Below are 15,422 nucleotides of genomic sequence, written 5' to 3'. Positions count from 1 at the left end.
AACAATCACGCATGTGTGAATAGCCCCATTGAAATGAATGGGTCCGAGGCTGTCAGTTATTTCAACACACAGCACACGGACGAGGAACACGCTCGTCTGAATGAGCCCTTAAGTTTTTGGATAGGATGCAGATTTTGGATCCAATCAAACAAGAAGAAACCAACCAACCAACCAACCAACCAACCAACCAACCAACCAATAATTCGACATTTTATCCATTATGCTGGGACAGGATAAAAATAATTCCTGTTATCCTCCATAATATGATTCTACATTTTTTTTAAGTTCACCACGGGGTGCACCATACCCGAATGCAACTGTCTATATCAGAGACGGAAAGCCCAGACCCCTGTACTGACACAGAATGCCAGTAGTGCTTATACAGTGCCCAGACAACAATGCTTAGGTACCGGGTCTGTGGCATCAGAGCCTTGTAGTTGCTATCACTTGTCCATAAAAGGGGAAGGAGGCCCCTTGATGGTGGAGATACCAGGGCATTTGCCCTTTTAGCTGTGGCCTCATCAATAATACAAATGGTTAAATATGGGTGCAATATAACCGTTTGTGGAAGACTTTGCTTCTTGAGTGGTAGGGTAGGCTTTTTGTTGTAAAAATGTAATAAAGGATGAGTAATAGGCTAGCCCTGATGACAGTATGTTACAACTCAAAAGGTTCTGGGAAGGTACTGGTTCACCTTGCGGAGATCCAGCTGGTATAGGAAGTCTTACATGCAATGATTCCTGGGAATAGTATGCAAATTAGCTCTCCTCCAGAAGGAAGAAATTTGTCTCTCTAGTGCCACCTATATCTCCATATTCTATCAAGTAAATTATGAGAAACATTACAATTAAAGGGGATTTTACTTTTGACAAGTCTGGTCAAATAGAACTAGGATGTGTATTTCACGTGTATTACACAAAAAAAGGGGTTCAAATCAGTCAATAGTGACCACCATTTATTAGCCGAAAGGTATAAAATTGCTAATGAGCATAATAATCATAAATATGACAGACCCCAATCCTTCGTTCTTCATCTTATTGCTTAGGAGCAGTCCCCTGCCTACAACTAGGAAGCAGACTTCAAACCAATTAGCTTGTTGCAATCAATTACTGTAGGTGGCAGACTTCAGAGAACAATGGCTTTTTCGTCTTTGTATCCATATTAGTCCCAACATATAGATGTGTTACACCTCTCTATAAGGCCATGATCACACAAGCAGTTTTAATGCAGTTTTTGGTTTCGATTTTTAGCCCAACGCAGTAGTGGGTACAGAAGAAAGGAGATGCATCAGTCTTTTCTTCATACCTTTCCTTCCTTTTGGATCCATTTTTGAGTCAAAAACTGAGCACAAAACTGTGTGTGTGATCGAGGCCTTACAGCGAGGTGCAACATATCTATTGTTTTTGCCTGTTTGATATTCAAGGGATTGGACATTTGTAATTAAACATAAAATGTGGACATATAAGCAAACACTCCTGGGCCCCCAAGATCAGCCCTCGGGGGGGTTACACGTTATGACATATTCTTTGTGAAGGCCTTGTGCAATGATGATGTCTACTCTTTCACGTGTCGTCGTTCTTGTTTTGTAAAGTGTCACTGTTGCTACAGCTGCTAGTAAGGCGACTGATCTACTTGAAGTTTCCTTTGCTTTTAGTTGCTACTAAACCTTTTCCACTCTGAGGATAGACCTAAACTATCAATCCATTTCTACTTTCCACAGGGACCAGTCTATGGCGGCCATCAACCCAACCAACACCACCACCATCATATTTGTTCTTCTGGGTCTACCTAACACCCCTCAGCTTCGTTGTGTATCCTTTGTGGTCTTCTTGAGTATTTATTTGATGACGTTAGTTGGCAACTTGGCTATCCTCACAGCTATTGTCTCAGATGCCCGTCTTCATACTCCCATGTACTTTTTCCTAGCCAACCTTTCTTTACTGGAGATGTGCTACACAACCGTCACGTTACCCAATATCCTCAACAACATAATAAGAAAAAGTAATCTGATTTCCTTCCAGGCCTGTATCTGTCAGGTTTATCTCTTCACGTTCTGCGCCACTGTTGAGTGCATTCTACTTGCCATCATGGCCTATGATCGGTATGTTGCCATCTGTATCCCATTGAGGTATGGGATTATCATGGACCAAGCAATGTGTCTACAATTGGCATCTACCACATGGTTCACCGGTGTCTTGAACTCCATCATCCAAACCCTCCCAACATCTCTCTTGCCTTACTGTGGTCTCAACAAGATTGACCGACTCTACTGTGAGGTCCAACCTCTGTTACAACTGTCTTGTAGTGATACTTCCCTCAACAAGATGCTGACCACTGGGTCGGCCTCATTATTTGGCATTGGGTTCATGACTTTTATTTTGGTTACCTATATCTTTATAGTTTCAGCCATTCTACGAATCCCATCCATGTCGGGAAGGTTAAAAACCTTTTCTACCTGTAGCTCCCACATCACGGTGGTCATCATGTATTACGGAGCTCTCATCTTCATGTACTTAAGGCCGACGTCCAGTGTCTCCTGGAGAATCGATAGTGTTATCTCTGCTATGTACTGTATGGCCATCCCAGTCTTGAACCCCATCATCTACAGCTTGAGGAACAAAGATGTGAAGCGTTCAATAAGAAACTTTTTGGTGTTGAAGAGATTGACTTGAGGGGTGACGGGTGCGGTGTTTGATAAATGTGAACATAAAAAGGTCAATCAATGATTAAATAGAATCAATAAATGCCATGTTTATGTTGTAGAAATTAGAAGAACGTACATTTTTTATTTGGCGTGTGGGCACTTTGATAAGAGAACAAACATGTTTATGAACTGATTGTTTATCACATGAAAATGAATAAGAGGTTGTCACCCCCCCCCCCAAGTTTTATACATATACTAGGGTCCTGCATTTACCAGATACCTCTCCTCTCCAACCTGGACACTCACTTTAATTAACCTCTTAAGGACCAGGCCAGATTTAGTTTTTTAATTTTTGTCTTTTCCTCCCCCGCCTTCCAAAAGCCATAATTTTTTTTATTTTTCCGTCGATACAGCCATAGCTTTTTGCGGGATGAGTTGAGGTTTTCACAACACCAATTATTATACTATATAATGTACTGGAAAATGGGATTTTTTTTAATTTGTGGAGTAGAATAAGAAAAACACTGTGATTTCTCCATTTTTTTTGGCTAGTTTATACGGCGTTCACTGTGCAGTAAAAATGGCAAGTTAACTTTACTCTGCGGGTCAATAAAATTACAGCGATACCAAATTTATATATATTTTTTATGTTTTACCATAACTTTGCCATAACTTTTTTTTAACAGTGTGCGGGCTTGTTTTTTTGCGGGGTGAGCTGTACATTTTATTGGTACCATTTTAGGGTACATGAGGCCTTTTGATCACTTCTTATTAAATTTTTTGTGGAAGACAGGGTGACCAAAAAAACTGCATTTTTTTACGGCATTCATCGTGCGGGTTAAATATCGATATAATGTAATAGTTCCGACTTAAGGATGTGGCGATACCAATTATGTTTATTTTTATATTTTTACGTTGTATTCAGGCAAAAATGGGAAAAAATGATTTATTTTTTATTTTTTTTAAAGTCCAGCTAGTGGACTTGAACCAGCGATTGTGTATTCTATTATATTGTGTTTTTATAGGCTTCTGGAAGGGCTGAAAAGGAGCAGAAGGATGGCAAACCTGGGGGCCTTCACTAAGCCATGACAACCATAGGCACACTGAGATTGCTGATTGGCTGTTGGAGGGGACCACCCCCTCTTTTTAACAGATTACATGCAGTGGTCAATGTTGACCGTGGTATCTAAGGTATTAAAACAAGCAGGATCAGGGCTATCAGCTGACACCTGCTTAGTATGGAGCAAGCTCAGTCCGTGAGCTCAGTCCATGAACCTGCTCTATACTTCCCCTTGCCGGCTATAACATAACCCTACGTCTAATGTTGGCACAGGGTTAAGCATGCGGTAAAAATTACATGTTAACTTTATTCTTAATATAAAATTTATATCGTTTTTTTATGTGTTTTATTACTTTTACAAAATATATATTTTTTTTAAAATAGTTTTGTGTTGCCATATTCTAAGACCCCTAATTTTTTTTCCGTCGATGGAGCGGTGTGAGGGCTTCATTCTGGCTGTAGGCTGTAGTTTTTATTGGCACAATGCATACGACTATTTGATCACTTTTGATTCCATTTTTTTGTGGAGGTAAGGTGACCAAAAAACAACAATTGGCGATTTACTGCTTTGACCGTCGGGAATAATTAACGTTTTATTTAATTTTTTTTGCTTTGTTACAAAAGCGGCGATACCAATTATGTTTATTTTTTTGCTTATGTTATATGGCGTTTTTTGAACTTTTAATATTTTTATTTTGTATATTGTTGAAAACGTTCTTAAACTTATTTTTCCATTTTTTTTTTTGGTCCCACTAGGGGACTTAATCGTGATCATTTGATTGCTTGTACAATACACTGCGATACTTATGTCTAGCAGTGTATGGTACATTTACATGGCAGACCTGGGGCATCAAAAGAGGTTAAATGGCCGGGATCGAAGCTCTCTCCGATCCCGGTCATTAGAGCGAGGTGTGAGTTATAATATACAACCTGCTTCATGCTCTCACCCTCGCCTGCTATGACGTACATATACGTCATTGTGCGGGAAGGGTTTAAAGCTGGCCATACACATGCAATAAATTTAAGGCTGATCCTCATTTGGCCAAAAAAATATTTAACCCGACATCACCATAAACATGCAAAGCGTGCAACGAGGAGAACGGAATGAGCGCCCTCTGGCAGAGGCTTATCACCCAGAGGAACAGAGGATCGGGCATGTTAAAATCCATTTGAGACGTCTGGGGTAGTTCGGAAGGCCCTTATACATATTAGAGGGTTGACTCACTTTGATCTAATGTGTATCTCCAGCTCAAGACTTGTTACCGTACCTAAAACATGAGGTGGTCTCCCGTGTGCCCCTAAGTTAACCCAAACAAAACTCTTCCAAACTTTTACCAATGGTCAACAAGTTTTTCGGTACCCCACAAAATGCCGGTCCATCGGAATGGAGAAAACTGAGTAGAATTGGTAGCAATATTTTAAGAATTTTTCTTGACATCAACTTACAACCCTGAACTTTATCAAAATAGACTTTATTTACCTGCATAATTGTAGAGCTCTACACAAGAAACACAATAATTAGCAATTGCAAAGATCTTGTATAAAAATGTAATCATTAGTCCTAACAGCTGATTAGAGAATGGGTTTCTATGAGTAATAAAGCCACTTTTACTCCATTTTCACACATTCGGTCCAATGTTTGATTCCCCCATTAGATTGGAAATTCTTAAAACTATGTGGGTGTTCACAGAGGCTGCCAGGAGCAAAGAGAGTGATGGTAGGTTGGCAGTTACTATAAACATAGGAGGCAAACTGTAGGGGGCAGTCCAGTTAAGAAGCCTACTAATAGTTGCTCTGCCTAGATATACTTGTACTTAGTGTTAAAGCCAAGATGGTACTTCATTGGGTACTTTTTAACGTTGGCATTTTCTAAAGAAATCGATGGGCAAGTTGAGAAAAATAGTACTCATTGGGTTGTAGTCTCATTGACTTCAATGGGGATGGATTGGGTATGTTTGTCCACCTCTTGGCCAGTATACATTCAATTGGGAAGGTTGCAGCCACCAGACCATTGACCTACATGACTGGTCATAATCTTCTTAGACCATAGACAAAGAGTTTCGGCATTCCAACAAATGATCGGATATCTCAGGATCGGATATATTGGCCAAGTTCTCTATATAGCATCTGGGCTATGTAGAGTAGAATGAAGCCCAATAGCAAATATTAAATCCCCCCTGGTACTGGTTAACAACAGCTCATGTCTACATCTCAGCCTCGATCATTGTAGGACAAAAGGGTGATGTGAAGCTCAATCATTTCCTCTCCACCTTGTTAGCGACCATTGGGGTGCCTATAAAGAGGCAAAGCCCTACAAATTTCCACCAGAGTTATTGGAAAGGGTATTGAGCCAAATTGAGCTAGGGCTCCAGATCTCCAAATTCACCATAGCATATGTAGACACAGTTAACATGAGAATGGTTCATTCTGTCATGCATGACTTATTCTGCTGAAGAGCTTCCTCGAAGCCTGCTGAACATCCTTGTTCCTCAAAGTGTATATAAAAGGGTTTAACATGGGAGCAAGAGTAGTGTACATCACACTAGCTACCCTGTCTTTGGTCAAAGAGTAGCTAGATGAAGGGCGAAAGTACATAAACAATATTGTCCCAAAGTAAAATGTCACCACTGCCAGGTGGGAAGAGCAGGTGGAGAAAACTTTTCTCCTTCCTTCAGCAGAACGGATTTTGAGAATGGCAAAAATAATGCGGACATAGGAGGCTATGATGAACAGAAAAGGACCAGCGACCACAATGGATCCTTCAGTGAAGATGACCAGTTCATTAATGGTGGTGTCTGAGCAGGAGAGTTTAAAGAGAGGCACCATGTCACACAAGTAATGGTTGATCTGGTTGGACTCACAATATGAGAGTCTTGATGTCAAGGTAGTATGTAGAATTGCATTTGCTGTAGACAGTATCCAACATATGGCAACAAGTTGGGCACTTAGTCTTCGATTCATTACCAGAACATAATGGAGAGGGTCACAGATGGCTACGTATCGATCATAAGCCATGACGGCAAGCAAGAAGTCCTCAACGTTGGCAAATGTCAAAAAGAAGTAGATTTGGGTCATACAGCCACCAAACAATATGACTCTTCTCTTCAGATCTATCAAGAAATTCTTCAACATTTGAGGAACTGTCACCAAGGACAGGCAGATGTCTACAAATGACAGGTTAGCCAGGAAGAAGTACATTGGGGCTTGGAGATGAGGGTCAGAGAATATTAGCGTAATGATTGCCAAGTTTCCTGTTATGCTAATGGTCAAGATGGAAAAGAATACCACAAAGAGCTCAAGCTGGTAATCATGGAGATCAGCAAATGTGGAGAGTATGAACTCCGTCACCGATGAAGAGTTGATGGTCTCCATATCTCTTGGGTTTGCGCTTATATTTCTTAGGCAATGAAAGAGAATGGCAATTAAAAATTAAAATTATGATTTGCTCATCAAAACCCAATTTTCATGATATTGGAATAGAACAATAACATAAAATTTATCATAATGGTCCTCTGGATCAGGTCCCTCAAAAATATGGGATGGGTTAGACATTTTGGTTGGGGATAACCTTCAATCTGCCCACATGTTACAATAATCTATATATAAGTCATAGTTTCGAGCTCCAATTTATATGAACAGCACCCAAAATTCCTGCCTCAGTTGGATACCGTGTGGATATCTGGGATTCATCTGGGCATAATGCACTGGTGCATGTATAGAGCCATCAACCAAATGTCCTATTGTTGGCTGTAATATGTTGGAGGTGCTGGCAGCTGTTGCCCACCTATATCATGTAGGGAACAAACAACATTTGTCAGATCTAAGTAATGTTACGACCTTTCGCAGAGTTGGACTTGGAGTACTTTGGGTTCACCAGAAGTATTTAATTTGCTCATCCTCCTCATAAAAAACTTTTTTTTAGGATTTCATACAGTGTTCACTAAGGATTCATAGATTATTTAAAAAAATTACCCCAAAGAAAGTGATGAACCACAACAGTAAGTCCCCATTGTTTACTTGAGGTGGGTTAACCCTCAGCTAAACCTCATGGTCTGGGATGTATTATTGTCAGAACCTGGATCCACTGGGGAATAGTCTGGTGTTCCGGTAGGCTATATCCCCATACTATGTTGGGGGATGTCACCGAAACCTAGCATGTCTTCCGCACCAATAACTAAAGCAAAGAGGCTTTGGCATTGAGTGGAGTCTCAAAACACCTTTTCGGAGCTGCTCTGAGATTTTTGTACTGGACTTCTTTGACAAAGAGCTTGTGATATAGCTGCATGGATTGCATGTTACCTATGAATTCAACAAGCCATATATTGTAACCAACAAGAAGCCACAAATGATACCAACTTATGATGGCCACTGGCATGGCAACACTGAGCTGCTATGAAAATTCACTTGGTACCCAAATAGATGCCCAAACTCCTAGTTGAAACTTTACGACATCCACCAATTCCCATATGAATCGACCACTATGTGTTACCTAGACTCGGGAGTCCAACTAAAAGGTTCAGTTTCCCTGTTTAATCACTGCAGCGCCCACTGGACCTTAACAGCAGCTCTCTAAAAAGACAATTTATTGTTATCAATATGGATACCCATCAGTCATAACATTAAAACCACTGACAGGTGAAGTGAATGACATTGATGATCTGGTTACAATGGCGTCTGACAAGGGGGGGGGGGGGATATATTAGGCTGTAAGTGAACAGCCAGCAAAAAAATGGGCAAGTGTAAGGATCTGAGCGACTGTGACAAGGGCCGAATATTAAAGTCTAGACGGCTGGGTCAGAGCATCTCCAGAACAACCGGTCTTGTGGGGTTAGGGGGCCGGTCTTTATGGTAGTGGTATTCCCTAATGGCAGTGCCCTCTTTCGGCAGAATAATGCCCACGCCACACTGCAAAAAAAATTCACGAATGGTCCGAGGAGCATGACAAAGAGTTCAAGGTATCTACTTGTCTCTAAATTACCCTGATCAATCATCTGTGGGATGTGCTGGAAAAACAAGTCTGATCCATGAAGGCCGCACCTCACAACTTATAGGATTTGCTGCTTACGTCTTGTGCCAGATGCCACAGGAACCTTCAGAGGTCTTGTAGAGTCCATGCCTCAAAAGAATCAAAGCTGTTTTAGCAGCACAAAGGGACCTACATAATATTAGGCAGGTGGTTGTGATGTTCTGACTGACCAGTGTATATCACCTCATTTAAGAGGAAAATGGGATAGGTCCAAATATTTACTGCTTTTTCCCCTTTCCCAGTGTCCACAATGCATTATCAGACAGTCACAGCACCCCAACACAGAACCAGCCAAACACAGTGACCCATAGCAGTGCCAGCCAGCCACAGTAAGCCATACAAGAACCAGCCAACCAACCAGAATGACCTTAAACAGTGCCAGCTTGCTAGACTGACTCATAACAATGGCAGCAACCATGACCCATAGCCGTGCCAGTCGGCCATTATGCCCTCATACCAGTACTAGCAACAGTACCTCTGTAAGTGAAGAACAAGAAGTCTATGACTGATCACTTCTGCCAGGGAGCAGGTGTAGCATAGAGGACTATCTAGGACTGTCCTGCTACAATTCTGTTGGTGCTTTTTTAATGTAGAAAAGGTAATAAATCTCTTACTCAGTGTATCGACCTGACTGTGTGTGATACATAATATTTTACTAGACAATGCGCACCATACATCATGGACTCTGGTACCATGGCCAAATTAAGAAATGGAAAAGAATGTTCTGGCTGTCGTACATTCCTCAGGACTGGGGTCATCACTTTCCTGATGCCACACGGTACAGGCACTGTGGTTGCCACACAACATTTAGCTGTAATGTCTCCCAATGACAGACTCACCTGCATCTGCCTATCTTTGAGCGAGCAGGAACCAGGGTCTCGGTTTATCACCTACATTTTATCAGTGGAGATAGCGTTGCATTCTCTTGGCGCCGTTCTTTTGGGACAAGTTGATTGATCTCTGAAGAATAGATGTGTAAAAATGCTAAAAATTAACCATGATAATTGGAAATATGAGCAATTCAGGGGAGACTTATTATCATATGCAATTCTTGGCTTAATGTTGAGATAATGATTATATTGATGGGTCATATTAAAAATTAAATATGTGGCTTTAAAATCCATCTGAAGGTGACTCTACCACCCAGCCGGCATAGGTTCACGCTCCATTGACACTGGGAAGTGGAGACTGCTCAGTTGTCAAGTTATTGATGTATTTGCATATGCGCTGCAGGAACGAACAGGGCTGATCGCCGTGAAACGGGGGCAGGTAGAGGGAGATCATCCTGGCGAAGAGCTTCCTTGAAGCCTGCTGAACATCTTTGTTCCTCAAAGTGTAGATGGAAGGGTTCAACATGGTGGCAAGAGTGGTGTGCATCACACTAGCTATCCTGACCTTGGTCAATGAGTAGCTAGACGAGGGGCGAAAGTACATGAACAATATTGTCCCGAAATAAAATGTCACCACTGCCAGTTGGGAAGAGCAGGTGGAGAAAACTTTTCTCCATCCTTCAGCAGAATGTTTTTTTTAGGATTGCAAACACAATATGGACATAGGAGGCTATGATGAACAGAAAGGGACCACAATAGATCCTTCAGTCAAGATGACCAGTTCATTAATGGTGGTTTCTTAGCAGGAGAGTATAAAGATATAAAGAGAGGCACCATGTTACACAAGTAATGATTGATCGGGTCGGACCTACAGTATGGGGGTCTTGATATCAAGGTGGTATCTAGAATTGGATTTGCTGTCGATCATAAACCAGGACGGCATTCAAGAAGTCCTCAACGTTGGCACAAATCAAAAGGAGTACATTTGGGCCATACATCCACCTAATAATATGATCCTTTTATTAAGTTCCAGAAGGAAGGAAAGAAGGGATTTGAGGAACTTTTACCAAGGACAGGCAAGTTGACCAAGGAGAAGGACGTTGGGGCTTGTACCTGAGGGTCTGAGGAGGTTAAGATAATGATCGTCAGGTTTCCTGTTGTGGCGATGATCAAAATGAGGAGAAATACTATGAAGAGTCCAAGCTGGTAATTGTGGAAATCGGCAAATGTTGAAAGGATGAATTCAGTCACCATGGGAGAATTTAAGTTTTTCACATTTATTGTGTATCTCTTGCCTCTCGATTGTTTTTGCTATTCCATAATGGGAAAAATAAAATTCTAAATTTTAATATTATCTGTGCTGTATATTTAAATATTGATCTAGACGAAGTTTAAATAAAATAAAAGGGTCTGCTTTTTTCCCAGAACAGCTCCACTCTTGTACACAGACTGTGTCTAGTATTGAATCTCAGTCCTATTCACTTAAATGGGGATGAGATGTAATACTAGTAATGGCCCATAGACATGAGTGGTGCTATTACTAGAAAAAAATCAGAACCCTTTTCCTAATCCTGGAAACTCCTCTAAAGTCAATGAGACCCAAGTATCAAAATGGACTTCTAGAAGAAGGAAACTTTTTGCCTGTAGACAGTCATTAGAGTCTATGTTTTCCAACTTTACTTAGTAGGATCGGTAGGGTTAGGCAGTGTTCACACTTGCGTCTGTGTTTCCATCTGAGGTATATACTGTAGGACCTACAGTAAGACATGAATCTAATGTCCCACCCAGCTATGGAGAACACTTCCACTTCATATGTTCTTCTCAGAATTCAGAACATAGACCCACAGTCGATTTTTTTTACCATTGGCCTACTTTCTATATAGGGAAGGAACACTACCCTTTCCAGGGTATGGTAAAAGGGGAGACCTTCCTAAAAAAATGTTTTTCCCAAGAGGGTTCATCAGATTCATATGTGAGGTTGTGGAGAATCTATTTGTGGTATGTTCTAACCAGTGCCTCTGTTGTCCTTTAAGTTTATTTATCAAGTGACAGCTGTAGCTTAGTTACATTACAAAAGTCTCCATATAGGCCAGGCCTTATTCATACATTTCCAGGAGGAATAACAGAGGAGCGTCACAACAGAGGAACATCACAACACAGAGTTCTAAGTAAAGATGCTACAGAATTGTTATCACATGGGAAATACAATGATTTCCTATAACAGACCTGTCAGGAGAGGTGAAGCTTCTCTATAAATCCAGTGACTCACAGGTGACATCTACTCTGATTGTAGATGTTCTCTTTCCTTTTCTTCTCCATCCGAGACCACCGTGGAAACTTCTCCTGACCTCTGCAGAGTTTTCTGCCGAGATACCTTTGGCCCCTCATTTATGCAGTCCTCTCCAGCCTCTATAGCAACACCCAGTTCAAAACCCCTAAATTGATAAGGCTTTAGACCAGATTCCTTATTATTTAGAACCCAGCTTAGACCCTCTAAATAAATCAGACCCCAGATTGTATCCCCAAAATTAATCAGAACCCAGACCAGAGAGGGAAAAAATATTTAGAGCCCAGATAAAACCCTCTGCTCCTGGTTCCCCACACCCAGGCTCCTCTTCAGCTCCAAGTGGTCTGGACCAAAGTCAGGACCAAAGCGACGGCTCCCGGAGCTGAAGAGGAACCTGGGAGTGAGACAGGTAAGTATATTTGGAATAGGCTGCTATCTGTTGGATAAATTAATAAATTGAGACCGATTAAAAAAATTGGAAAATTCGTCAGGGGGGGGGGGGGGTGATTGCCTCCATCGCCATGCCCCCCTAAATCTATCACTGATGCAGTGTGAGTAAAAATAACAGAAAACCAAGCAAAAATATGAGATAAAAATAAGATACAAAGATGTCGGATGTTAGATTTGCTGAAAATATATAATGTTTATTACATTTAGAGCTTCACTTTTCCACTTATATTAATTGGTCTCAATAGAGTAAGAAAAAATAAAGTAATTCTTATGGGATATGTTAAATTGAGGCAAAATGTCCCGTTATACTCACGAGAGAGACCTACCATATTCCTAATAGGAATCCAATGTCTACAAATAGAGAGTGTATTATGGCCGGACATCGACAGTATGTAATAATGCTGGAGGTGGGTGACTCTTCATTATATCTGTTCGTCTAAGGCAGTGACTTAATTCGGAAATGTCTACATGGTGTTAATTTATGTGTACAATGTATTGCAGGCACAATATATTAATATAAATTTGTAGCAGAGCTGAGTGAAGCGGCATGACTCATGGTGATATCATGATGTGTTAGGTGGTTTTCCACTTCAGGTGATCCTACTACATTCAGTTCTGCTACCTTCATTTGTGATCAATAATACGTTAAATTGAACTTCCACATTTTAACATGATGTCATTTTTGGATTTTAATGTATCTTTATAGACGTCAGAGTTCTGTCTTTCACATACAGAGCTCCGAATTCCCAGCATAGATATAGAGTCACATGATACATTTCCGTCCCAGGTCCTTACACGTAATAATTGGCGCCTAGAAAAACAAGGCTCAAAAAGTTTTGGAAAAAGACAACCCCATTTGGATGTGACTTTGGACCTTAGCACTTGACACTAGGGTCTATTTCTTATGGATGGTTTCACAAATAACCTATATATTTAGGATTGCAGTTAAAAGAGGACATGTGTATGTTCAGTATAGCTGTAGGATTGGCTCTCAGAATAATTTTTTCTGGCCGGCCAACGCTATACAAGGGGTTTTTCATTCCCAATCTTTTTAATACCATTCCAAAACTATACTGAAACAAAGTACACTTTTAGTAGGTTTCTCTAGTTGGTGGTCACCATTTTATTCAATGGTGGAATTTCGAAGAGACCAAGAACGACATTGAACAATAATTGACTTATCACTACGGTCCATGTGCCAGACTTTATGCATGATCTGATATGTCTCAGTCTAAGATTATGTTGTTTCTCTAGCAGGAGGAAGGTTGAGGATGAACCAAACCACTGTGACCAACTTTATCATTCTTGGCTTCTCAGCCTTCACAGATGTCTGTCTTCCCATTTTCTTCTTCCTCCTCTTTGTTTACCTGGCCACTCTGATTGGTAATGGAGCAGTTGTATATATTGTGCATTCAGATCTTGCTCTACACTCTCCAATGTATTTCTTCTTATGTAACTTGTCCATCTTGGAGATAGTCTACTCTTCGGTCACCATGCCAAAAATACTAATAAATCTCCTCTCGAAGGACAAGAAAATCTCATTTATTGGCTGTGCCATTCAGATGTTCTTCTTCTTGTCATTGGGAACCACTGAATGTCTTCTTCTGGCCGTCATGGCCTTTGACCGTTTCAACGCTATTTGTAGACCTCTTCATTATAGTTTGGTTATGAGTGCTAAGAACTGTTGTCATCTTTCTGCATTTTCATGGTTGTCTGGCGCCCTACTTTCCATGGGGCAGACAACGTTTATCTTCAGCCTGCCCTACTGTGGTCCGAATGTCATTGATCACTTTTTTTGTGACATACCTCCAGTCCTGAAGCTAGCATGCTCCGAAACATACCTGAATGAGATTGCCATTTTCAGCGTATGTGTTGCCATTCTTCTGACACCTTTCCTTCTAATTCTTGGATCCTACACCCAAATTATCTCAACTCTACTGAAAATGACCAGTGTGGAGAACCGTGGAAAAGCCTATTCCACTTGTATATCTCACCTAACTTCCGTCACTCTTTTCTATGGCACAGCTTCTTTCATGTACCTTCGGCCCCGATCCCTATATTCTCTAGAGACTGACCGTTTCCTGTCTCTCTTCTACAGTGTGGTGACGCCAATGCTAAACCCTCTTATCTATAGTTTAAGAAACCAGGAAGTAAAGGCTTCATTTCTAAGGATACTGAAGCGTCCTCACATTTTCTCTACAAAATAAAACCTTATTGGCCTAATCAAAAATTGTTTGACATTCACGGTATTGTTTTGTGGGACTCCTACCTAGAACATTGAAGCATGAAGAAGACAGATGAAATGTAGGCTATGTCATGAACATCCAAGTTTTATTTGGCAATCTTCTCATTGAGCAGAAGGGACCTAAACAGTCTACTGTATAGCAGATAGAACTTCCTACATGTGTTCCACCTATATAGCTCTATAAAGGGAAATTGTGGTTAACCAAGACAAAGTTGATAGGCAACCTGAAGGGACAAAGCCTCCAGAATACAGTAAGTGGCGGCGCAATAAAGATTCTGCAAAGATATGAGTGGGTCTTATAACTATGTATGTGGATATGCTAGAGCGGGGTTGGGCTTTAGAGATGGTTGACTAGTCAAGGTGGAACTAGACGTCTGTGTATAGTTTACAAGAAGCTAGGGAAACATTTTATTTTTTTATTCTTTTATTTCTTAAATTTCAAACTTTTATACAGTTCTCAAGGTCTAAACTATATTGGAGTAAAACAAATATTCGTGCAAAACTAGCGCAAGGAAAAAGTGGAGTAATTGACCATAGCAACCAATAAGGTTTCAGCTCAGATTTTTTAGAGGTCCTTTGGAGAATAAAAGCCTCTGAGTAAGAAAACCTATTGTCAAACACCCTCTTAGAACATTCTGAGTTAATAGAGGGGAATTTCTCATTTGGGACCTCCATTAATTAGCCAGAGCTGAGAGCATCTACAAAGAGTGTCTCTCGATCTGGAGGACTCAAAATGTTCATGAACTACATGCTTATTGATTTCAATGTAAATCATGTAATACTCCATTTTGCCTGTGGTGGCACTGCAGGGAAATTGAACACTTCTCACAGATTACAGCTGATCCCTAAAGATCCCAACAGCGGGTCACCCTGTGATCAG

At 40.7% G+C, this 15,422-nt stretch overlaps 3 protein-coding genes across 3 annotated transcripts; 2 read left to right on the top strand and 1 right to left on the bottom strand.

Moving 5' to 3' along the window:
* Positions 1-1,730: 1,730 nt before the first annotated feature.
* Positions 1,731-2,672, top strand: LOC142658959 (olfactory receptor 5V1-like). The gene has a single exon (XM_075834564.1). The coding sequence runs from the start codon at positions 1,731-1,733 to the stop codon at positions 2,670-2,672; it is 942 nt and encodes a 313-aa protein (XP_075690679.1).
* A 3,462-nt stretch (positions 2,673-6,134) lies between these two features.
* On the bottom strand, positions 6,135-7,076 carry LOC142658958 (olfactory receptor 1Q1-like). The gene has a single exon (XM_075834563.1). It carries the CDS (start codon positions 7,074-7,076, stop codon positions 6,135-6,137), a length of 942 nt encoding a protein of 313 aa, XP_075690678.1.
* Positions 7,077-10,435: 3,359 nt separating this feature from the next.
* LOC142658957 (olfactory receptor 10C1-like) lies at positions 10,436-14,504 on the top strand. Its single transcript, XM_075834562.1, has 3 exons — positions 10,436-10,636; positions 12,169-12,256; positions 13,534-14,504. The coding sequence occupies exons 1-3, from the start codon at positions 10,436-10,438 to the stop codon at positions 14,502-14,504; spliced, it is 1,260 nt and encodes a 419-aa protein (XP_075690677.1).
* Positions 14,505-15,422: the final 918 nt, after the last annotated feature.

Source organism: Rhinoderma darwinii, chromosome 8 (genome assembly GCF_050947455.1).
Source record: "Rhinoderma darwinii isolate aRhiDar2 chromosome 8, aRhiDar2.hap1, whole genome shotgun sequence".
Lineage (NCBI taxonomy): Eukaryota > Metazoa > Chordata > Amphibia > Anura > Rhinodermatidae > Rhinoderma > Rhinoderma darwinii.
Note: the sequence above shows the minus strand (reverse complement) of the source record. Positions and strands in the feature narration are given on the sequence as shown.

Bases quoted from the DNA above. Each gene is read 5' to 3' on its own strand.
- LOC142658959 (XM_075834564.1), top strand. From the start codon at position 1,731: ATGGCGGCCATCAACCCAACCAACACCACCACCATCATATTTGTTCTT.
- LOC142658958 (XM_075834563.1), bottom strand. From the start codon at position 7,076: ATGGAGACCATCAACTCTTCATCGGTGACGGAGTTCATACTCTCCACA.
- LOC142658957 (XM_075834562.1), top strand. From the start codon at position 10,436: ATGGGGGTCTTGATATCAAGGTGGTATCTAGAATTGGATTTGCTGTCG. The intron at 10,637-12,168 runs GCAAGTTGACCA...CCCCACACCCAG, and splicing joins GGAACTTTTACCAAGGACAG to GCTCCTCTTCAGCTCCAAGT. The intron at 12,257-13,533 runs GTAAGTATATTT...TCTCAGTCTAAG, and splicing joins GGAACCTGGGAGTGAGACAG to ATTATGTTGTTTCTCTAGCA.